The following is a 21,013-nucleotide window of genomic DNA, read 5'->3' on the forward strand; positions in this document are numbered from 1 at the left end:
TTGTGTTCTCATCGCTTATGTAATCGGGTAATGACATAATGATGTTGGAGCTCCAAATATTTACTTCCGAAGCTTCCCCTCTTTGAAAGACGTCCGATTGACATCTGAAAGCCACATCAAGAATTGAAACAGTACCAAACTTCAAAAATTTGATCAAATTTCAAAATGTCTACCACACTGCTTCGCACATCTACCGCAGCTCGTGCTGCTCTTAGAGCCAGCTCTTCTAAACGAGCTGCCTCAATGGCAAGCACCAGTTTCATCCGTGGAAAGGCTACTCTTCCAGATCTCCCATGTCAGTTTCTTCCAGTCTTTGATCGAGTATTTGTGATATCTCATTACATGTCCTAACTTTGGTTACAGATGATTACGGTGCGCTCGAACCCTCGATCTCCGGTAAGATCATGGAGCTTCATCACAAGAACCATCACCAAACCTACGTTAACAGCTTTAACGCTGCGAGCGAGCAAGTCGAGGCCGCTACATCCAAGGGAGACATTGCTGCTGCCATTGCATTGCAACCCCTCATCAACTTCCACGGAGGCGGACATGTGAACCATAGCTTGTTCTGGGAGAATTTGGCACCAAGTAAGAATGGTGGTGGTGGAGAACCCACAGGTGCTTTGAAGGTATGACTCGATATTCGCCTTAGAAACTATGGCTTTGTAGAATTCGAAGAGTACTGGCTAATAAGAGCTTCTATAGACTGCCATCGAGACCAGCTACAAAGATTTCTCAACCTTCAAGACAAAATTCAACGCGGCTTTGGCAGGTATCCAAGGAAGTGGATGGGCGTGGTTGGTCAAGGACAACGAGACTGGTCAAGTCCAAATTAGAACATATGCAAACCAGGATCCAGTCGTAGGCAAGTACACTCCATTGTTGGGTGTTGATGCTTGGGAGCATGCGTACTATCTTCAATACCAAAACAGAAAGGCTGAGTATTTTGGTGCTATCTGGGATGTAATTAACTGGAAGACTGTGGAGAGCAGATTGAAGTGAAGGGGAGACGAGGAAGTCAAACATTAGATACCTAAGTCGTCGTTAAGCGTAAAATGAGCGTATGATCAGTTCATGCGATGTATTGCAGCATTTCTTGGAATTTTGTCAGGCCTACGTATTTGGGGGAATGCTCATTCACAACACACGTTCTCACAAGCATATGAAGATTCATAATAAAAGTTGCAATATTTTCATTGTTTCCTTTAAACATCCTTCCGTCGTGACCTTGCTGCGCCATCACTCCCTACCCCATCCAGCGGGTATCACAACGGTAAATGACCATGATCTATCATACCCGCCCCGAAGAAAATATTCCAAAATCTAAGTACCAAATATCATCTTTCAAAATACGCCTTATAAGTCTTCACGTAATTCTTTTCCTCCAGCACACTCCTAAAACCTTCCCCAAGCCGAGTACCTTCAACCCTAAAGGTAAAAGTCAAGTGTACAAAGATACTAAAACGATACTCGAAGTTATCGTGCGAATTTCTTGTGAGTATAACATGATGCTCTAGCTTGTTGTCGGTTGGAGTTGATGCTATTGGCGAAAGAAACATTGGTAGCGGGAGCTGGTGGGTAATGGGGCGAACCATCGAGGCTTGACATATCTCCTGTACCAGATCGAATGCCTGGCTCTCTCTAATTTTCGATCGCATTTGCAACCGGAACCGCGTTTCCAAGATGTTGTCTTTTGATTTGTCGATTTGATGTTTTGCTATTTCAAGCGCATCGGGCGAATAATGATTGATGATGAGATCTCAATTGGAGTTTTCCCAGCATTCTTCTTAACAATTTGGGCCTAAATGGGGGCTCTCGTCCGTAATATAAATCCCAAGGGTTTCTCTGTATATAAGGAGGTTTCCTCAACTGTCCTAAGCGGAACTAGAAAGTCCTCATACACTCCCATCACAAACGGGAATGCTAGTATTTGGCCCCTCAACGATTCGAGTTGTATCCAAAAAGCTGCATACTGCACGCATCGCATAAGAGTTCCTTCAATAAATAACACAGAGATCAAAGCAATATCGTCGAAGTCTTTTGCGTCCATTGTAATCCATTTCGAGTAGAAAGTTGTTGCAGAGGAGAATAATTCACAGTATTGTTTGAAACGGTAAGCTCGTAGCTATTACTGGAAAATCAATCTACTCCTTCTGGCGACTTCTTCCGCGTTCTGCAGATCTCTACATAAACGTTAGCCAGAGCTTGTGAAAAAGCTAATGGACCTCAAGAGAGGAGAACACTCACGTCAGGTGATTTGGAATCATGTGAGCAGTTGGTCACATGCTCTTCTGCCATATATCGATTCTCTTCGTATAACATGTTCAATGGTGTCCCGTCGAAAGTCAGATCAGAGTCGTCGATACTGTATGGTAGCCTCCATGCTTCTCCCTGAAGGTCGAACTCGGTGTTTTGGTCGTCGAATGCCGTAACATTTGTGATTAAGAAATATTGCTTGACTTCGGCAGAGTTATTGCTTGCATCGTTCCCCGACATGATGAATTACTGAAGAGAGAAAGTAAGTTTCAGGTTTTGGTGCTGACCTGGGTGGGCTTATTTGCAGCAGTAGATATAAGTTGGAGGTGAGGCTGAACGGGCTTTCTGTTTAGTTAGAAATGTGCTGGCAGTGTTGAGTTGTTGATTCAAATGTGCAACATTAGACATCAACAGCAAGATAGCTAGAATGCGGCAATACCCAACACTTATATATATACATCTTACATATAGAGAAAAGTAGGGATCCGATGATGCCTCTCATATCGGGCAGTTCACCGGACTCTTACTCGCCGGATTGAGAAGGCCAGATGATAATCTTTAAAGTTTAGGTCCGACCGAAAATCTAGGCAAGAGGCAATTCCCGACACAACTTATTAGATTTGTCAATGCGGGTGTGACCTGACTGGGAAATAATCACAGAGATGCATCTGCTCAGAAACTAAATTGGTGGAATATCATATTCCTGACTTGTCACGACGCGCCGTCGGTCCAGGTTTTGGCAGAGGCTTATTATTAGAGGTTGTGCGACGGAAAAGCACCGCCGAGGGTTAGAACATGACTCAGCTTAGTAAAACCACCGCCAGCATGCCAGGCAACGTTTTGATACTTGGTTTGAAGCACAAACAAAACAACACCAAGACACAATTTCGCTGGGGAGAAGACGACTTTCCCCCGAAACTCTATCTCTTTTATCTTCCAACATGTGACGATAAGAATCCGAGAGGGCTACCTGATGCTCGAGACATGATTCTCGAACTACACCTCCGCTTCAATTAGCCGACCTGCCTCGAACGTGGGAAACAGGGGACTCAACAGAGGCAGCTGATATTGTAACGATACGTTACGGCCTTCAAACTGCCTTCTCTAACCGCCAAAGCCGCTGCAGTCGAAATACAAATCGTTCTTGTGTACGAATGTAGCAATATGCACTCCGCCATCATGTCTATCTCGGCAGCAGATACATCAGCAAAGTCTTCAGATGGTCAAATCAACTTCCTTGTTACCCCTCCTCGCCCTTTATTCGGGCAATAATATCTTATCGCTTACCCCGCCGCGACATGTCGATTTTTCTCTCTGGGGAAGCTGGATCAATTTCAGCTGCCAATAATACATAGCCTCTGACAATACTCGATGGTGGTCAGCCTCATCAAGTATACAATACAATTGGAAATATATCCCGCAGATCGCGCGAGATCAGGTTAGTATGGATGGCATTTCCCACCAACTATCGAAATTTGGCTCGTGAAACATACGGCTTTTGAAACGGCGATTCGTTAATGTCAGAGGAGTCTCTCATTGCCCAAGATGATACTTTTCCACACGTTATCGTGATGATTTCTCCGTTTAGCACGAAGTAGAGTCAAATTCCTTCTTGGAGAAGTCCCTCCGGTCCGTCTCATTATAGCCTGGCCAAGTATACAAGTAACCAATCAAAAAAAAGTACTCGCAAGAACAGCGCCTCTTCGAATGCACCCCATAAAATCGATTTTAATTATGTTTCCGAAGCTTATTTCTGCACTTGCCTTCTTATCTGTATTACAATTGCGTACATTATTCTCGTGGCAAGACTACATCTTCATGATTATGAAGTTTGCCTGTATATGCGGCGGGATGCTGTCGTCATATTACAAACGCAAACGATTACCATTTGCCATGATATATTTTGTTATTGCGAATTGCCATGCCCGTGGCGTTCGAGAACGAAGATACACGATTCACGCTTGCCTCGCCACTCATGCGATAACGATTACAATGATGATGTTTTGCAGGAAGCAAGTGTACTATGCCTGTCCATGGTTCTTCATAACGAGTTGTACATGAATTATGCATATAGGGCTGAGCTAGATTCGAGGTTTAGGCTTTGAGTTCCGCGGCTTTACCGCAAACATCATCTGACTTTCTTGTTTCACTGTTGCTCACGTTCTATCAATCAAATGCTAGGAACCATTTCCTGACGTTGACTCCGCTTTTCAGAAATTATCACACCACACTGTGTCACTGCCAATCAATAACTCTTGCTTTGGATTCACATGATAACGCTGGTTCCTAGCCACAAAAAGTGGCATCTACGTCATCGTGGTTCTGTACACCTTTATTGTCACGAACGAGGAGAGGTAGAGTCGAAGCATTTAGTAATGATACTTGGCTTTAACATTCAGGACAATCTATTAGATCGTCTTCTTGGCATCCTTTTTGGGCTTTTATACATGATTTCTTGCAGGAACATTTATTTTGTTTTGTTCAAAAAACTTCGTATTGATTTAGATAGCTAAACCTGCTGAAAGCTTGGGGAAAGCCTCTCCTAACTCAATAGAACACACTTATCCTGATTCCGAGCTTTGAAACATGTTTAACGTCTGCTTCTCCCTCTGAGCCTATCGAACTTTGCTTCGCGCGTTTGTTTCGCAATAGTTCCTGCGTGCTCAACATCAAGCAGGTGGTAGGTCTCAACCTCGGGTTCCCTACCAGGAATATCAATCGCTTCGCAATTGTCTCATGTGCATTGAACAAGTGCACAAATTTACCTCCTGTGTGTATATCTGCTGGTGCCTCTCGGGTAGTGTACGCACGACGAGGTTGTGCCAAGAAAATTCCGTAGCTGTGTCGATTGGAAGTCTACATTCTAGACATTCAATCTTACCATTCAACCCCCTATTAATTTCTTTTCCTATATATAGATTCCATAGAGTAGACTAGACCTATTTCTTTGAAATTCTAATTCCCAAAATACTTAGTCGGAACCAAGTTTAAGTATTTCCCTGTCTGTTTAAAGTCTTCTGCCTCTATTTAGAGTTTTACCCTCCTTTTAGAGTTCTCTCCCCTTCCTTTTAGAGTTCTCTCCCCTTCCTTTAAACTTTTCCCTACTCGTCACTATCAAATGATCCTCACCACCTCTATTTTGAAAACCACAGTATAAAGTATTTAGAACGATTGAAAAATTGAAATAGCTGAAAGCTTTGAAGATAGAATGCTAGCTTGCATGATACGAGCTGCGCTGTTGTAGACAATGTGGATCTTGGTATGGTTTTCAGGCGGCACGATCAGTATCTTCCGGTTGGTAAAGTCATCAGATATTGTGCTGATCTGGAAAAGAGGGTTGTCTATGCAGAAGGCTCGATTTTCAACATCTCGACCAGCGGATGATCTCTGAGCGTGCATGCCGTTTAGATCATGGAAGATATCTTGTTTTTTCGAGCGTTGAGTGAAGGTGGCTGAAGATTGATGAGATAGTGTTGATTTCATATTGAAGATTCCGATGAACAATCTAGGCTGTGAAGAGATTTCCAATACCTTTGTGAAGACAAGGACTATGAATGAATAGGAATAGACTACCTACCTCTCTCTAACTTTTACATATATTTCCCAGAAGTGCAGCGGGTCAAAAAGAACAATAATGAAATGTGAAAAAGATTGATATTCGTTTGCCGAATTTGATTCCTACGATCTACTTGATGATTTTGATTTCAAGCTAATATGGCCTGGTCACCTTCATCTTATTCTCATCACTACTTTTACTATTCGCCTACCTAATCATCCTCTTCAATCACGCCACATTCTTTCGCCCAAGTAACGTGAAACCCCCGACCAAATCCAGCAAAATAATACCCATTTTCCGCGCTGGTTAAACACAATCTAAAATCTCACAACATAGCTCATTTCCCCTATCAAAATGGTCATAGTTAAAGCTCTCGAGTGAGCTATCAAAGACCTTCATCATCGATATTCCTCTTTCAGAACTCAAAGCGCCATGGGATATCTCCACTCAATACATAACCACGAGCAACAGTGAAGACATGGCCGTCACATCTACCTTACGAAATTTACACGACAGGAACAGAAAACCAATATTACTACCTCGACAAACAACGAAGATAATGACTCTCTTTTATGTATTAACTCGATTATCAACCTGAAAGTCTGTTTAAACAGCCAGGAATTTTGCAAGCGAAGACTACGTATGTATGGAACAGATTCGAGACCTTCAAATGGAAAGATAGAAAATGCCGCAACTGTATGAAGGAAGAAGTGTGATTCTAGAATGATGACTTTCTAAACAATCACTTGACTAGAACTAGTCACCATCTAGTGAACTCGCCGAAAATACAGAAACCAACAACTAATTACCAGTGAGCTTATCTCAGGAATATAGACGCATATCCATGCCTCTCGCTTTAAACATAGTGAGTGACATTCTCGACACTTTCCTTTCCACCATTCTCATATATCAGTGCCGCAAGAAACAGAACGTAAGTCCTTCTAATATGTGTAAACCATCTTCACTCACTAGAACTATTTCCGTACTAACCCATCCGGCAGTTGTGAAATTATCACTTCTTGCCACCACCCAACTAAAATCCACCGATTCTGAAGTATCCGAAACCAGCACTATCGCACACATTACGATATAGAAAATAATTCGAGGAAAGCTACTCATCAACGATGCGAATAATATTTGATACTCTAGCATTGTAATAATATCCAACAATTGGCTGGAGTTTCAATGTCTTCGAGCAAGAGGAAAGATATCAGCGCAATGCCTAGCTCAAAAGAACAATTTCGCCCCAATCTCGAAATATCAAAGTCGTCATAGCTTAAAGCCACAGGATGTCTCTATGTATGCCACTAGGACACTAATTTTCGTAGTAATAGAGATGAGGGGAATGGCCTAGTATCATTCGCATCATTGAGTGATAAAAGCATAAGCAGTATTATGTATTCATGTGTCAATGATATGAGGTATTTGACATAAGAAAATCGAGATATGCAACAATTTGAACACAGTTTCGACTAGTTTGTTGGTTGTATTGAAATGGGTTAGTAGTTGACGTGAAGGCAAAGTGATTGCCGTTAGTGGCCGGAGATTCCGGTACAGAGAAAAGAAGAATCTGTCATGGTAGGAAAGAAATTCTTGAACAAAATGGCACTGGGTAAATGTATATATAAAATGAAGAGGAGTTACATGCCTGCGTGCTATTCTTAAATCCCATGTCCTGATTCACTCGGCAATGTTTATGATTTATTCCATGCCATTTCCATTGAAGACCAATCACATATAATGTCATCGCTCGCTCATCGCTGTCTTCATTTCGCTCATGTTGCGATACCCGTTCTATCAGACGGTGTGTTATAACTCAAGCCGAGGCCACAATAGCATCCACTCCCGCCGGAATAACCCTCGCTCTTCCAACTCCATGAACAAGCACAGCGTCTAGCCAAACTCTTTCCTTACCCTCTCCGGGTTTCTCTACTCCCCAACCCCTCTCCGGGCCCCATCCCACAACTTTCTCATGTCTTTCTACTACATCTCGTAATCTATTCATCATATCTCCACTCCTCTGCACACCAGGAAAAGCATCGAATTCAACAGTTTGAATTCCCTTTACCTCTCTGAATATTCCTTCTAATAGTTCCTGGCAAAAGCCTTCATAGAATCCATCACCTGCTCTGAAACCTTTGAATATAACGTCGGAAGGGTCGCATTCCACAAATATTTTAAGAACACGAACGGATGTGCAATCAGAAAGTCCAAGTAGAGGCGATACAATCCAACCTCTTGGAGGACTGTTCCAACCTGGACCTAGACGAAGTTCTAGTGTACTGATAGAGTTGCGATATTGGGCTGGCAGACGCGCGAGCAATGGCTTCTTCGTCTTGAAATAGCGGCCTGGGTGGACAGGGAAGATGCGGAAGGTATAGGTTGAGAAGAAGTGGTGCGATGATTCATTGTAAATTTGTTTGCAGACAGAGAATAGAGAGAGGAGTTTCTGACGATGAATGATGGAAAATGTTGTAGGGTCGAGGTCGATAATCGAAGGGAAAGGGGCGAATATAAGGGCATAAATTTTGGTTCGTAGTTCGGAGGGCAGAGAGAGAAATGGGAATGGTTGTTTAAGTTTGCGAGTGGCGAGAGTGATATCTTCAGCATCAGATGGATATGCTGAGGGGTAGGTGGATGAGTTTGGGGTTGTGGAACCAGATACGGGTACGCTGGCTATTGCCCGACGATTCCGTAGGGTTAATGTATGATGTCTCATAGACGGCGCCATATCTATTATTATTGATCAAGTAGGAGTGAGTAAGTAGGTACGTCGGATAGCCAAATTGTGAAGTTGTGGTTCTCGTCGATATACTGTAGAGTTTTGGGTGTTAGGTTTGTTGAGTTTGAGATGAGTGACGGAACCAAGTGGATAGAATCGCGTGCTGGGAAAGAGATACTGATTCAAAATCACAGATAGAAAAAGGTGAATCGCGCGGTATCTCAAATGATGAATAATGGAATAATATTTAAAACTTCAATTACACACAAGAAGAATCCTTCTATCAAGACTTTGCGTCGAGTGAATTCGGATAGATTATGAGGCAGGTCGGAAATACTCTCAAAACATGAGTATGCCAATGAGATATGGAATGTTAGGACACCACGGGACTGAAGTTGTAATTGAGTAGCCGGTGCTCTTTCAAGCACCGGCTTAACATCCAATTCTTGAAAGTGTCATATTCGTTCTCCTCAGATTGTTCAACTCTTCGTCCACGGTTATTGTAGGCGCGATGAGTATAAATTTCTGTCCACTGAGTGTCAACTTTAAGGAAAAAAGAAAAAAGAAGATCAGAATCCGCAGATCAATCGATGTTTTTATGGTGGGGAGTTTGACGCCAATTGAGCTAGTATCAATAGGTACTAGCGTCCATAATTCCCGCCCGCATCATGGTCGAAATTTGTATTTTGTTGCTTGCGAGGGAAAACTTAAGGAATCAGGTTATTTTATTAGGCCAAAAGGAACTTTGAAAGTTTCTCTTTACTGACAAGAACTTCATTAATATTCAATGCGATTTCGCATATAGTCTTTTCTTTATCGACGTAAGCTGTGCATATTGATTCTTTTCCTTCATAATGTTGTCTAGAGCTATCGGAAGGTCGCTGCAAACGCCAGCTCTTAGAAATAGTTCGACAAATTTCCGAATAACCTCATCAACGTCATGGACTCGGTCGATGGCGAGCAACCGCCGCCAGCCCAAAAAGCCTACAGATTATAATAGACCTTCGGGTACGCCAACGCCATCCGGTCCGGCTGGGGCACAAGCCGCTTTCACTTCGCCAAAATCAGGACTGAGTAGTGATAAATCTGGTAACCCAGACTTCTCCAAGGCACAAGATGAAGTGAGCAAGGGAGCTTCGTCACAGAGGAATACTGTACCACAATCAGAGGGAGGGGGTGCCGGTGTACCAAACCCAGATGCAAGGAAAGGTGAAAGTCCAGACTTCTCTGGCAAGCAAGATGAATTCGAGACAATCGCCGCCGACCCCGCACAAGCTGAATTCGAGAACAAACCTCTGCCAGATCTCACCCAAGGTATTCCTTCGACTTTGGATTTCGAGTTGGCAAATAGAAAATCGAAGGCTTCGCCATTGAACCTTACAGAAGCGGCAGACCCTGAAGAAGATGCCAGTGGTGGGGGTAAAGGTCGCGGGGAATTGCCAGCATCTGCGTATGTTTCTTCCTCGGAAAGAAAGAGAAACCAAATGGCCAATTACATGTATCTTGCGTTCTTCATATCTGCGATCACTGGTACAGTATACATGGGAAGAAATTGGGAAACAGAGGAAGAGGAAAAGCTACATGCAGAAACTGCTCCATCTGGATGGTCACTTACCGGCATGTGGAATCGTGTCAGGGCCCGAACCGGAGACCAACTTGGTCACTATACCGAGCCAGCTTTTACCAAGCTACTCCCAGATCCAAGTCCCATGTTTGAGCGCCCTTACACCTTAGTTCTAAGCATGGAGGATCTTTTAATTCATAGTGAATGGACTAGAGAACATGGTTGGCGATTGGCAAAAAGACCTGGCGTGGATTATTTCTTGAGATATCTAAGTCAATATTACGAATTGGTCATCTTCACCACTCAACCATCTACTTTAGCAGAGCCAGTTATTCGAAAATTTGATCCATATCATATTGTCACTTGGCCGCTTTTCCGAGAGGCAACACTCTATGAAAATGGAGAATATATCAAGGTAAAAATTCTGGACCAAGCTGTCATTGGTTTTACTAATTCAAGCACAGGACCTTTCATACCTCAACAGAGATCTCTCAAAGGTCATATTAATCGATACTAAAGCACACCATGCGAAGAAGCAACCAGAGAACGCAATAATCCTTAAGCCATGGATGGGTGATGTCCAAGATAAAGAACTCGTTTCTTTAATTCCTTTCCTTGAATACATCCCTACAATGCAATACGCCGATGTACGCAAAGCCTTGAAATCATTTGAGGGAACACATATTCCTACAGAATTTGCCAAACGTGAGGCAATAGCAAGAAAGAAGTTCCAAGAACAACTTGCAGAGGAAAGAAAGAAACATGGAAAGAGAGGCGGTGGTGTAGGATTACTAGGAAGTGCTTTGGGTATCAAGCCAGGTGGAATGATGATGACAGATCCTAATGAACAGAGTCTAGCGGATGCGCTTGCTCAAGGAAAGATGTTGCAAGATTTAGCGAGAGAAAGGGGGCAGAAGAACTACGAGGCATTTGATAAGGAAATTCGCGAGAATGGAGCAAAATGGCTAAAGGAAGAAGCCGAGATGGAGGAGAAAGCCAAAGAAGAGGGACTGAAGGCCATGAAGAGTGGAATGACAGGTGGTTGGTGGGGAAGTTCTTCGTCGTAATGGTTGATGAATTAGAGGATTAAAACGGACGAGTTGTATATTTTATGTGTATCATGAATGAGGCGTCAAACGGAATGAAGGACCGAAAGCCTCGAATCTCACCTCTGCAAATGCGGCCGAGATTGGATTGTGATATCTCAGTCATGCTTGAGAAGGATGGGCTATGCGATGTAGGATCGGTCACGACTCGAATGTTATTATGCATTTAGGTAGCGTAGCATGGAAGCTCAATCTGTATCTGTATCTGTATGTACTATAAATGTCTGAATACTCCCACAGACCTTTTGCGTCGTGGTTTACATTGTCGGATTTGCGAAGCTCAATGCTTATTTTTATTGTACGAGCTTCTGCATCACTCCAAAATTATGAGTCTGTAAAATTGATTCGTGATTCAACCCCCCCCCCCCTCTCTCTCTCTCTCGTTGTATAAATCATACTGAAGTATACTAATTCTTGTGGAAACTAATAAGATGGAGGAGAATGGATGAGATTTATCGATGCAGTCCTGTCCGTCCGTTCCTGACCATGATGAAAAGTTTCTTCTTCGACGCCTCGACTTTTCTGGCTATATTCTCATGAATCATAAATTGGATGTTGATACTCAAGGCAATTAATCATCTACCATGATGTATGTGAGTCTTTAATTTAAAATCTCCCATCATATCAGATCATATCACATCATATCATATCGTTCCGAATCTTTTACCTATGTTACTTCCACGAAAGATACGAGGAGTTTTATTTTCGTAAAGAATACTGGGACTTCATGCGATCTGATTGTGTTTCTTAAGCTATCTATCTGGTTCTCCCTTTTGGCATGCTGCCATCTATTTCTCAATTCGTTCCTGTGTGTGTGCGCGAAAGCTAACTAATACCTGTATATATGTAACTTTCGTCTTTGTGTGTGTAGTGTCAGGATATTCGTAGAGATTGGGTTCATGCGCATGATGTGCCTTTCTCTTCTACTTTTTCTTCTACTTTTTCTTCTACTTTTTCTTCTCGTGAACTCTTGTAACTTCATTTCTTGGTGTTTTTTTTGGGGGGGGGGGGCTGTATTGTTTCTCTACTTCTTGGATGGAAAATGGCGTTGTTTATTTCCCGGTTTTATGGTTGGAGAGAACTCTTTTCGTCCTGCATATCTTCGTCGTCGAGATGAGACCAAAAGCCTTTCCTGTCCTGTCCTGTCGCCCTTATATTTTTGATAAATTTCACTGCGAAAAGAACATAATCTTCAAGTCAGAATTTCCGCACGCGCTTGTGACACAAATGTGCTTGTAAACGGGAGATGTCGAGCAGTAAAAGTAAAATCTATGCTCGGAGAGAAATTGAAAGCAACTCGCATCCTTCTCACCTCCCCTCTCATATCCCTTCAAAAACAAACTTTCACACTCGAAATCCGCAACTCATCCCTGCATCATCTCTCCCAAGCTCCATGCCCCCAATCCTCCATTTCCCTATATCTCCTCATTAAAACTCATTCGATTTCCAATCGCTCTCGCGCGCAAACTACCTCTCAATGCTTCGCCCGATCCCAATCGCATATGCGCGTGTGAATTTGCATTTGAATGTGAATGACTCCCCATATGAGCATTCATCACCCCCAATCCCACACTCGAACTCGTATTCGCATGGCTCGATTGCATACTCTTTCTTGCTCTTCGCTTCTTTCCCATACCCCCCATGTTTTCCCTGCTCATTTCCTGCATGACTCTCTCTGCCTCACTACTTTTTCTATTCGATCCCAAACCGATCCCAGAACTAGAAGTCGAACGAGACCCCAATCTCTTCATCTCATCCGGTACATCCTGCCATCTAAGAACAACTCTACATCTTCTCCGACCCATGCACCTCTTAACTCTCTCCCAACGGATCCTATCCCGTGTAATCCCTCTATAGAATTCACACCACCAAATTCCCTCGTTGGGAGACAACTCCTCGCTCACATCCACGCCACTCTCATCCACCATCAAATCACCATACGTGCGTAAATCCTCTCCCTTCACTCCCACCGCACGCGCAAATTTCCTCGTTTCCCGTTGTAGCAATTCCGGATTTTGGGATACCTGCGCTGGAAAGGCAAGATAGGCATCATTTGGATCGTAGGGATGCGGGACTTCGATGGAGAGAAAATCGGCTGTGGGCGCGGTGTTGGGAAGCGGTATTTCGGGTGGAAATAGTGTTCGGGTGGAAAATTCAAAGATGGGGATTCCTTGGAAGGAGAAGTCGTGGTCTTGACGCTTGGCAATTTTTTTGGTGGGGAGATTGTGTTGGGAGTGCGAGAGGAAGGTCGGTTCGAGGAGGGAGGGCGGAATAGAGGTGTCGGGTTGGATGGGGTAGGTTGTTATGTTTGCGAGGGGGACAGCGATGCAGAGCCAGACTGTGGGGGTTGGCTTGGGGAAGTTGGGAGGTGTGGAGGTGGAGGTGGAGGTGGAGGTGGAAGGAAGGGTAGAGGAGGGTGAGGTGGTGGTTAGGAGAGGGCGTTGGATAAAGATCGAGAGCCAGGGGTGAAGATTGCCGTTTATATCGGGTCTGTGGAGAGGTGTCAGCTATGATAAGTAAAATATTTGGTGGTTGTTGTCATTCGGATGATAGATGGGAAAGGAGAGGGGTGATAATGTGAGTGAAGGGAATGACAGCAAAAATACCACATGAACTGTCAGAGGAATGTAGAGTAGAATATGAGTACAATCAACGAGAAAAAGTAAAATGACAGCAACTTCGCCATCCCATCTTCCGCAACTCGAGAATCAAGTCACACAAACGCAACAAGAACTCCACTACCGCCACTCCACTGCAGCAGCTCTCATCACACCACTTCCCCATATACAGCAATAACAGCAAAATCAACAACACAAATAAGAAACCACCCGCCCCAAAAGGGGGGAGGAAAGGAAAAAAAAAAAGATAAAACTCACAAACCCAACTCCACAACCTCAATCTTCTCACTACTCACAAGCCCATCCACCCCAAAATGCACCAAGAGCTCATTCCTAAACTCTCCCGTCCGTAAATCTGGCGTAAAATCATGAAACGATATACTTCTACATTCTTTCTTTGAGGAACCCGTCATGGAAGCGCGTTGGAGAAGATATTCGCGGAGTCCTTCGCCGGTGTGTGGATTAACTGAGGGAGGGAAAAATGGCGGTGTTGCTGGGGGGTCTGAGAAGGGTGGGTTGGGTGCGGCTTTTTGTGGTGTTTGTTGGTGGTGAGACGAAGAAGAGGAAGAGAAATAAGATGAGGTGTTGGAGGGAGAGCGAAAAGTATCGAAGGATGTGTGGAGATCTTGGGGATATTGTGCCGTGGTGTTTGCATTATGCGCTTCATTGGCGTTTGTATTCGCATCCATACCCATGGCCATACTTTCGCGATTATTCCCAAAAGACTCTCCACTCGTACCACCATTATTTCTCGCAGCAGTAAGATCCTCCCCAATTTCAAATCCGCCTTCATCTCCACCTCCACTCACATCCTCTTCTCTCCTCCCCAAATTCTTAAGTCCCAAATCCACCAACGCCCCATCCCTCCTCACAACCAAATTACTCGCATCATGGACTCCTGTCCCCATGAGTAAGTCAAACGGCAAATCATTCCTCACTCCCACAACCGCCTGCAGTCTTCTACTCGCAGCGCGCACAAACGGCGCACGATCATCTTGATGTTTTCTCAATATATGAGAAGCATTTCTTTGATCGACAGCTGCGTGATTAACGTGAGGAACCTGTGGATGTGGACCTTGCGCAATGTATTGAGCAGTGAGGTGATCGAGAACCGGCGAGTGAGGTTCTAAACGGCATGGAACGGATGGAGATGGAATATCAGTGGGGAAGACGGTGGTTGCGGAGGCGGATTTTGGGGATTGTTGGATTTGAGGTGAGGAAGAGGAATTGATGTGACGTGAATATGAAGGCACGCGTGAAGATTCCGTATTTTGTTGTTGCGACTCTGAATTATATTGTGCAGTTCCAGCTTCAGCCTCGTCTAAATCAACAGATTGAGGTGTATCAGCTGGTAAAGTGATCGGAGAATACGATGGAGCTCTGGATGCATCCATCTCTCCCTGATGCCATTCAGCATATGTGTGTTCCATTTTTCTTTTTGTTCCGATGGAAGGCGGAGTGGTTGGATTATTTCGATCAACGCGGTTGTGATAATATTTCCACTGGGATAAAGGTAAAGGTAAAGGTGAAGAAATACGTATGCGCGATGGTGATGGAGTATGATTTGGAGTGGAATTAAAATCAGATTCGCTATCGTCGGTATCGTGGGTATTATCGGGGTCTGAAGGCGTAGCGAAACGATCACTCAGATCGGTCATGGATTTTCTCGGGTTATAAATGTAACCTGCTTGTTTTGCCGTAAGGGTGAAATCCCAACGTCCTGTTGCTGCAATTGGTTTTACGTCGGACTTGGCAATAAGTTCTGGAATTGATGCTGGTGGCGTAAGTGCCCTTCTCTTCGAACTTGGTGCATCAGAGAAATCGGATTCGGGATCGGAAGGTGAAGCGAGCCGAATATCTACAGCTGGTTCTGCAATCGGTGTTGGAACAGTTGTTGGAGGGTCTGCTGTTGTGATCACCTCGTCTCTATCGCTTGGTGTATCAGCAGGATCAAAGTCTGAATCCTCGTCGTCTGCGTCTGTTTCTCTATCTTCAAGATCGATATGGCTGGCAAGGCCGTACTTCGCTTTCTTTCCTGGTCTTTCGTCTGCCGTTCCTTCTGCTGGTCGTTTACCAGGCCAGGCACCAGAGCCCGCTGGGTGTAAAGATTTAGGGGTAGAAGTAGAAGAATCTTCTATCAATGATGGAAGAAGAGACGGCGTGGAAGATGGTTTGGATGGGAAAGAAGTGCAGGAGTTGTGGAGGTTAAGGCGGTGGAGGATATGAGGTGGGAGAGGGAATTTTCTTCCAGAATTTCCAACTGGTTTCTTTGGAGTGAATAGTTCTTGTTTTTCTAGAAAGAATGTAATTGTCAGTAAAGGTTTGATTAAGGAAGAAGTATGGACGAGAAAGAAGAGAGTTTAGTTCTTCCAAGCTTGGTCGAAAGGAAGACGATGAAGGGTCATCTTTCTCACCACCATAGACTGGAGACTCTAGAACATTGGATGAAGAAGGACAATAAACCATTGAACCGATTGATACCTTCGAAGAGAATCACTAGATTATTGCCTCCCAAAGGAACACTATCACCATCTCCATCATCTCCCCCATCTCGCTAGGGACACGATAGGGGGACTTACCAATATTTGCTTGGCCAATATTCCAATGTGGTCTAAGACCAGGAAGAAGAAACAAAACCATTGTGACAATGATTGAATTGGAAACTGGTAATTTGTATAGTGTTGTTGTTGTTGTTGTTGCTGTAAGAAAGAAAAGCCACAAGATGTTGCATTCACAATTCCCTCAAAAGGCCATATCATTTGCAACTTCGATTATGCGCATTCTCTCTATCTATCAACTATTCAATAATTCACACGCCTCCAAGCTTTCCAGCCTCTTGAGTTGAAGCTCTGATGATATTGATATATTGATATTGAATATTGCATCCTTCAAGGTGAACGAAACAAATTACTGGCTACTAATAATTTCCTCCCTAGGAAATTTCTCGCTTAATTTTTATTGTGCAGCAATTCAATCGCAAGCAGAGGTGAATATCAAGAGTGAGATATCTCAATCCCGTGAGGATGATTCAGTTGATAGAGATGAGAAGCTGAAAATGTAGACGAATAAAAAGCTGAGACGGAGCTACACACCAAGTAATAATAAGTAACCTCTGCTAGCAATCTCCCATAATCAGATACTACAGTTCGAGATATATTCCACGCACCCCACAAATACTCATTATAGAGAGAGAGCTCTTTTCTTGAACTTCAAGATATCATCTGATGATAGACTCAGTAGACAATAGGAGTTGAAAAGCAGAGATGAGATAGAATGAGATGGTGTGGTGTTATTTACTTACTACATACAATTTTCTTTTCTATCTCTCATTAGTATAAGACTTTATTTATTATCTCATGTCATAGTCCCCTAATCCCTTCTTTACATCCTCAATTGCTCCCCACCCATATAGATAGCATATCATAAGGAATTCAGATAAAACTATCTATCCTTTCCATTCACCTATCGATCTGTTCAACGACATGAATCCTGTAATTTTGCATCCAGCACAAAGACTATTCAAGATACACTATCCTTACATCCCCCAATGATATACCGCTTGCTCCTCACTTGTTCTTCACTTGTTCTTCACTTGTTAACAAACACTTGTCAACATCACCTATTGCCAACGCACTCACATGCATAATAATCTGTCAATAAACAGGCTCTTGACTTTTAACTTCATTATTAAGTATCTATTAAAGTTGATCTAAAATAACAAATATTGATCAACTCATTCATGCTTTTTGTATGCCCAGGATAAAATGACCCGTTATATCCCATATCAGAAGAAAGTAATCCTATTGCGTCCAAAATGACACAATGCAAATCCAACGCCGCGCTTTCATTTATCGTAACGCGCATATGTACCGAGTTAGTGTGAAAGGATTTCCTCCACGTATCATAATCGTTTATACATATCAAGCCATCAAGGCCGAGAAAAGAAGTTTTTAAAAAGGGTATCAAGAATCTATAGCCAGTACATGAAACCGAACATAACTGCGGCTAATCCTACACTCATGCCAGTAATCTCTTTACCACCGGATGCGCTACCCTTCTTTGTTGAGGTTGCAGATGCAGCTGATCCAGTTGCGCTTCCGGTAGTGGATGCTGATCCAGAAGTTGTCGTGGCAGTGCCAGTTGCTTCTTTCTGACCAATAGATGGCAATTTTACATCACCATCAACCAACCAGCCTCCGGAGGTTGATGAAGGGCAAGCAGGTGGTGTAAGAGTTGGGGAATAAGCAGAGCTTGCAACACCAGTTGGAGTCAAAGTTGACCACTGACTTTGGAGATTGGCGAAATCTGGAGAAACGGGCGTTGGAGTTCCGCCGCGAGAAAATCCACCTGCAACATTTGTTGCGACAGCAGTAGCTGCAACAGTTGGTCCATAACTGATCAATCCATAATCATTGGCCTCTTCGATCCATTCATAAACAATTGCGCCAGACCATTGATCATCCATATCCGAACCGAGAATTGCTGCTTGATCCTGGAATGTTCTGGGTTTGACGGTGTTGCATCCGGTCTCTGAGAAGAAAATTGGAATATTATAACCCTCAGCGTAAGTATTGAGGGTTTTGTAACCAGAGGTAGAGAAATCACTATCGCCACACCATTCATATGCGTTTAAACCGAAGAAATCGATAGCCTCGGAACTGTTGGTGCCGCAAGCAAGATAATTTTGAAGCATAGGACGTAATTCCGCAATATCTGCCGCAGAGTAACCAACGGGAATTTCACGATATCCTTTCGAAGCTCTGTATGCCTTCATATCCCTCGCAGCGGCTTTGATAAATGGCGCCGCTAAAGATTGGTTGTTCGTAGCAATAACCTCATTTCCCACAAAGAATCCTAGAGTGTTATCGAATTTGGCGAAAGCATCCATTACTTTACTGAATGCGGTGTATTGACTTTCGTTCCAGGTTGCATCAGTCTATTCAAAAAGTCAGCTATGTTTTTTTCTTTTTCTCTCGAACAATAATGTATGTCATACTGGAGTAATTGCGGTGTTGAAAGTATCCAAATCCAAGAAAAGGTAAACCCCAGCATCTGCGAAAGCTGTCATACACCCAGAGTGATCCCCTGAAGGGTCAACGTGGTAAACGCGAATGGCATTTGCGCCCAAGGTTTTCATCAAAGAGGCATCCAGTTGGCATTGATTAGTATCGATTAAAGGATCAGCTTCGGTCAACTGGTATGCGACACCTATGAAAATTGTCAGCCAAGAACCCAGGAATGTGATACACACATATCTTACCTTTGACGAAGAATTGATCACCATCACTTGTAAAGAATTTCGAGCCGGTTACAGAGATTGTGGCAATGGCGTTGACGGTAGTGATAGCTAGACTGGCAATCAAGCCAGCTCTGGCAACGGACTTTGAAAACATGATGCAAATAGCAATATTATTGTATGTACAAAGATCGAAATGGCGAGTGGTAAAAGAATGAGAGTCAACGCGATGTTGAAGAGATTGGGGATATTGCGGACCAGGTGGTAGTTGAAGGAAAGATTGTAGGCTGGTCAAATGTGGAGATGGAAGTAGAAAGGAGGGAGGTAAATAGCAACTGATGGAGAAGCTTCTTTACTTTAGATGGATTGCATCCACAACCAGTTCCAAGGTTTCTCTGGTTCTTCTCCGTCTCCTTGCTAACGTTTAGGTTAAAATGGCTCGAATGGTAACGACCGACTAGTTTGGGGTGCGGGATGAAGATTGAAGTGGAGATCCAAACGTGGACTAAGTCTGCAATCGATATGGGGGGATTTCGGAATGTAGAAAGAAGTCTAGATGGTTCCTGCGTTTTATGAAAGGCACCACAATTGTGTAGCGGGAGTGAGTCGGTGGAGCGAGTGGGAAGAGTGTAATTGCAGTATATAAGAACGAGAGTCAATCGTCAACCCTAAAGTAGGATCAGCAACCGCAAAGGAGGAAAGCGACAGGATGAGGACAACAATCCACGAAAGTTGGTTGTGAACGATAGACAGCCGGTAACCTTGATTGCAGCTAGGTTGGCTGAAGACTCGAAGTGACGAAGTGATACTGGGAAGATGCGAGAGCAAGGAGGAAGACTGTGAATCCTGCCATCGTCTGGAGTTTAGCTTCGGTCACTTTTTTTCTCTCTCTCTCTCTCTCTCTCTTTGGCACGGCGCACACACCTACCTACTAGTAGACTGGATTGAGGGAAAAAACAAGGTTTTGGTCAAATCCCATGCTTATCTGAACCAATCACCAACTGAGATTATGATTAAATCATTCCCATGTTTTCGTCTCTTCATCTCTCCGCGTCTTGATTGGCCAATCAGTCTGCAAACATTATTTCATTGTGCAGTGATTACCTAGTGATTACCTAGTCACGACCCAGGTCGCAATCCACTCCTTTGCATCGCATTTGCATTAAGATGAACGGCGCAGGAAATTGAGAAAGCTTTAATCCCCCCTTGTGGACTATGTATGTGGCATTTGGTAGGAAGTGAGCAACCACCTCCACCTCCTCCTACTTAAGGAGAGAGGCGAGCGAGGCGTGAGAGGCTGACGGGACGCATTTCCTTGGAAGCTTCTTATCGTCGTGAAGCTGACATAACTGCGATATCGATCAGTCATTTGATTGGTCACATCGTGAGCAGAAAGGAGGTTTTTATGGATGCCCCAGGTACACAATCTGGGATCCATCCCCAAAACGGCTTAGCTCGTCTTGATGTTTCATTGCCTAGCGTGGAGAGCTCTCACCGAGATCAACCTGGGAAGCTTCTGTTCTGTTGATGGTTTTTCCTCACCCACTCACCCACTACTCCCTCACTCACCCACTACTCCCTCACTCACCCACTACTCCCTCACTCACTCACTCACCCACAACTTTCACAAATCTCACAACTCCAAACGATGGATCACTGCGATGAAACCAAGACCCGAGTAGATATGGTCCAACTTCATCAAGCACATACCTGTATTGGTTTGAAATTGAGATGAAACTCATTAAGCTGCTACTCCTGTACGATTGTGCAACAGAGGATACACAGCAATGTCTCTTTGACTCCATGCTATCTATCTAACTCGTTCCAAAGTCTTCTTCATCTTATGTTCCCCGGCAATTATTATCACGTTTGTTGGGGGTTTGACTCGTGGCCAACTAATCCCTCAGGAACGCTAATTCTCGACAAAGTCAGCCCATTGAGCTATCTTCATATTT

General features: G+C 43.7%; 6 protein-coding genes across 8 annotated transcripts; 2 read left to right on the plus strand and 4 right to left on the minus strand.

Annotated features, from left to right (window-relative positions):
* Positions 1-84: 84 nt before the first annotated feature.
* On the plus strand, positions 85-1,187 carry Bcsod4. Its single transcript, XM_001559704.2, has 3 exons — positions 85-295; positions 364-629; positions 706-1,187. Exons 1-3 carry the CDS (start codon positions 166-168, stop codon positions 1,000-1,002), a joined length of 693 nt encoding a protein of 230 aa, XP_001559754.1. The 5' UTR covers positions 85-165; the 3' UTR covers positions 1,003-1,187.
* An 854-nt stretch (positions 1,188-2,041) lies between these two features.
* On the minus strand, positions 2,042-2,829 carry BCIN_05g05050 (hypothetical protein). Its single transcript, XM_024693050.1, has 2 exons — positions 2,248-2,829; positions 2,042-2,183 (listed from the first exon to the last, which is right to left on the minus strand). Exons 1-2 carry the CDS (start codon positions 2,494-2,496, stop codon positions 2,145-2,147), a joined length of 288 nt encoding a protein of 95 aa, XP_024548835.1. The 5' UTR covers positions 2,497-2,829; the 3' UTR covers positions 2,042-2,144.
* A 3,090-nt stretch (positions 2,830-5,919) lies between these two features.
* On the minus strand, positions 5,920-9,075 carry BCIN_05g05060 (hypothetical protein). The gene has a single exon (XM_024693051.1). It carries the CDS (start codon positions 8,541-8,543, stop codon positions 7,629-7,631), a length of 915 nt encoding a protein of 304 aa, XP_024548836.1. The 5' UTR covers positions 8,544-9,075; the 3' UTR covers positions 5,920-7,628.
* Positions 9,076-9,233: 158 nt separating this feature from the next.
* Positions 9,234-11,559, plus strand: Bctim50. The gene is made up of 2 exons (XM_001559700.2): positions 9,234-10,513; positions 10,563-11,559. The coding sequence occupies exons 1-2, from the start codon at positions 9,389-9,391 to the stop codon at positions 11,163-11,165; spliced, it is 1,728 nt and encodes a 575-aa protein (XP_001559750.2). The 5' UTR covers positions 9,234-9,388; the 3' UTR covers positions 11,166-11,559.
* A 373-nt stretch (positions 11,560-11,932) lies between these two features.
* Positions 11,933-16,601, minus strand: BCIN_05g05080 (hypothetical protein). Of its 3 annotated transcripts, none has more exons than XM_024693052.1 (3): positions 16,402-16,601; positions 14,081-16,115; positions 11,933-13,694 (listed from the first exon to the last, which is right to left on the minus strand). In XM_024693052.1, the coding sequence occupies exons 1-3, from the start codon at positions 16,460-16,462 to the stop codon at positions 12,620-12,622; spliced, it is 3,171 nt and encodes a 1,056-aa protein (XP_024548839.1). In that variant the 5' UTR covers positions 16,463-16,601; the 3' UTR covers positions 11,933-12,619. The 3 variants fall into 3 exon arrangements, with proteins under 3 accessions (XP_024548839.1, XP_024548838.1, XP_024548837.1); XM_024693053.1 differs by having other exon boundaries at positions 16,304-16,601; XM_024693054.1 differs by having other exon boundaries at positions 16,237-16,601.
* Positions 16,602-17,473: 872 nt separating this feature from the next.
* Positions 17,474-19,935, minus strand: Bcgas2. Its single transcript, XM_024693055.1, has 3 exons — positions 19,083-19,935; positions 18,819-19,030; positions 17,474-18,758 (listed from the first exon to the last, which is right to left on the minus strand). Exons 1-3 carry the CDS (start codon positions 19,213-19,215, stop codon positions 17,793-17,795), a joined length of 1,311 nt encoding a protein of 436 aa, XP_024548840.1. The 5' UTR covers positions 19,216-19,935; the 3' UTR covers positions 17,474-17,792.
* Positions 19,936-21,013: the final 1,078 nt, after the last annotated feature.

Source organism: Botrytis cinerea, chromosome 5 (assembly GCF_000143535.2).
Source record: "Botrytis cinerea B05.10 chromosome 5, complete sequence".
NCBI lineage: Eukaryota > Fungi > Ascomycota > Leotiomycetes > Helotiales > Sclerotiniaceae > Botrytis > Botrytis cinerea.

Excerpts from the sequence above, each read along its gene's own strand:
- Bcsod4 (XM_001559704.2), top strand. The coding sequence starts at position 166 with ATGTCTACCACACTGCTTCGCACATCTACCGCAGCTCGTGCTGCTCTT. Across the intron at positions 296-363 it reads TACTCTTCCAGATCTCCCAT|ATGATTACGGTGCGCTCGAA; the intron begins GTCAGTTTCTTC and ends CTTTGGTTACAG. Across the intron at positions 630-705 it reads AACCCACAGGTGCTTTGAAG|ACTGCCATCGAGACCAGCTA; the intron begins GTATGACTCGAT and ends GAGCTTCTATAG.
- BCIN_05g05050 (XM_024693050.1), bottom strand. The coding sequence starts at position 2,496 with ATGTCGGGGAACGATGCAAGCAATAACTCTGCCGAAGTCAAGCAATAT. Across the intron at positions 2,184-2,247 it reads ATGATTCCAAATCACCTGAC|AGATCTGCAGAACGCGGAAG; the intron begins GTGAGTGTTCTC and ends ACGTTTATGTAG.
- BCIN_05g05060 (XM_024693051.1), bottom strand. The coding sequence starts at position 8,543 with ATGGCGCCGTCTATGAGACATCATACATTAACCCTACGGAATCGTCGG.
- Bctim50 (XM_001559700.2), top strand. The coding sequence starts at position 9,389 with ATGTTGTCTAGAGCTATCGGAAGGTCGCTGCAAACGCCAGCTCTTAGA. Across the intron at positions 10,514-10,562 it reads AAAATGGAGAATATATCAAG|GACCTTTCATACCTCAACAG; the intron begins GTAAAAATTCTG and ends ATTCAAGCACAG.
- BCIN_05g05080 (XM_024693052.1), bottom strand. The coding sequence starts at position 16,462 with ATGGTTTTGTTTCTTCTTCCTGGTCTTAGACCACATTGGAATATTGGC. Across the intron at positions 16,116-16,401 it reads TATTGGCCAAGCAAATATTG|AAAAACAAGAACTATTCACT; the intron begins GTAAGTCCCCCT and ends CATTCTTTCTAG. Across the intron at positions 13,695-14,080 it reads GAGGTTGTGGAGTTGGGTTT|ACCCGATATAAACGGCAATC; the intron begins GTGAGTTTTATC and ends ACCTCTCCACAG.
- Bcgas2 (XM_024693055.1), bottom strand. The coding sequence starts at position 19,215 with ATGTTTTCAAAGTCCGTTGCCAGAGCTGGCTTGATTGCCAGTCTAGCT. Across the intron at positions 19,031-19,082 it reads TGATCAATTCTTCGTCAAAG|GTGTCGCATACCAGTTGACC; the intron begins GTAAGATATGTG and ends CAATTTTCATAG. Across the intron at positions 18,759-18,818 it reads TCAACACCGCAATTACTCCA|ACTGATGCAACCTGGAACGA; the intron begins GTATGACATACA and ends CTTTTTGAATAG.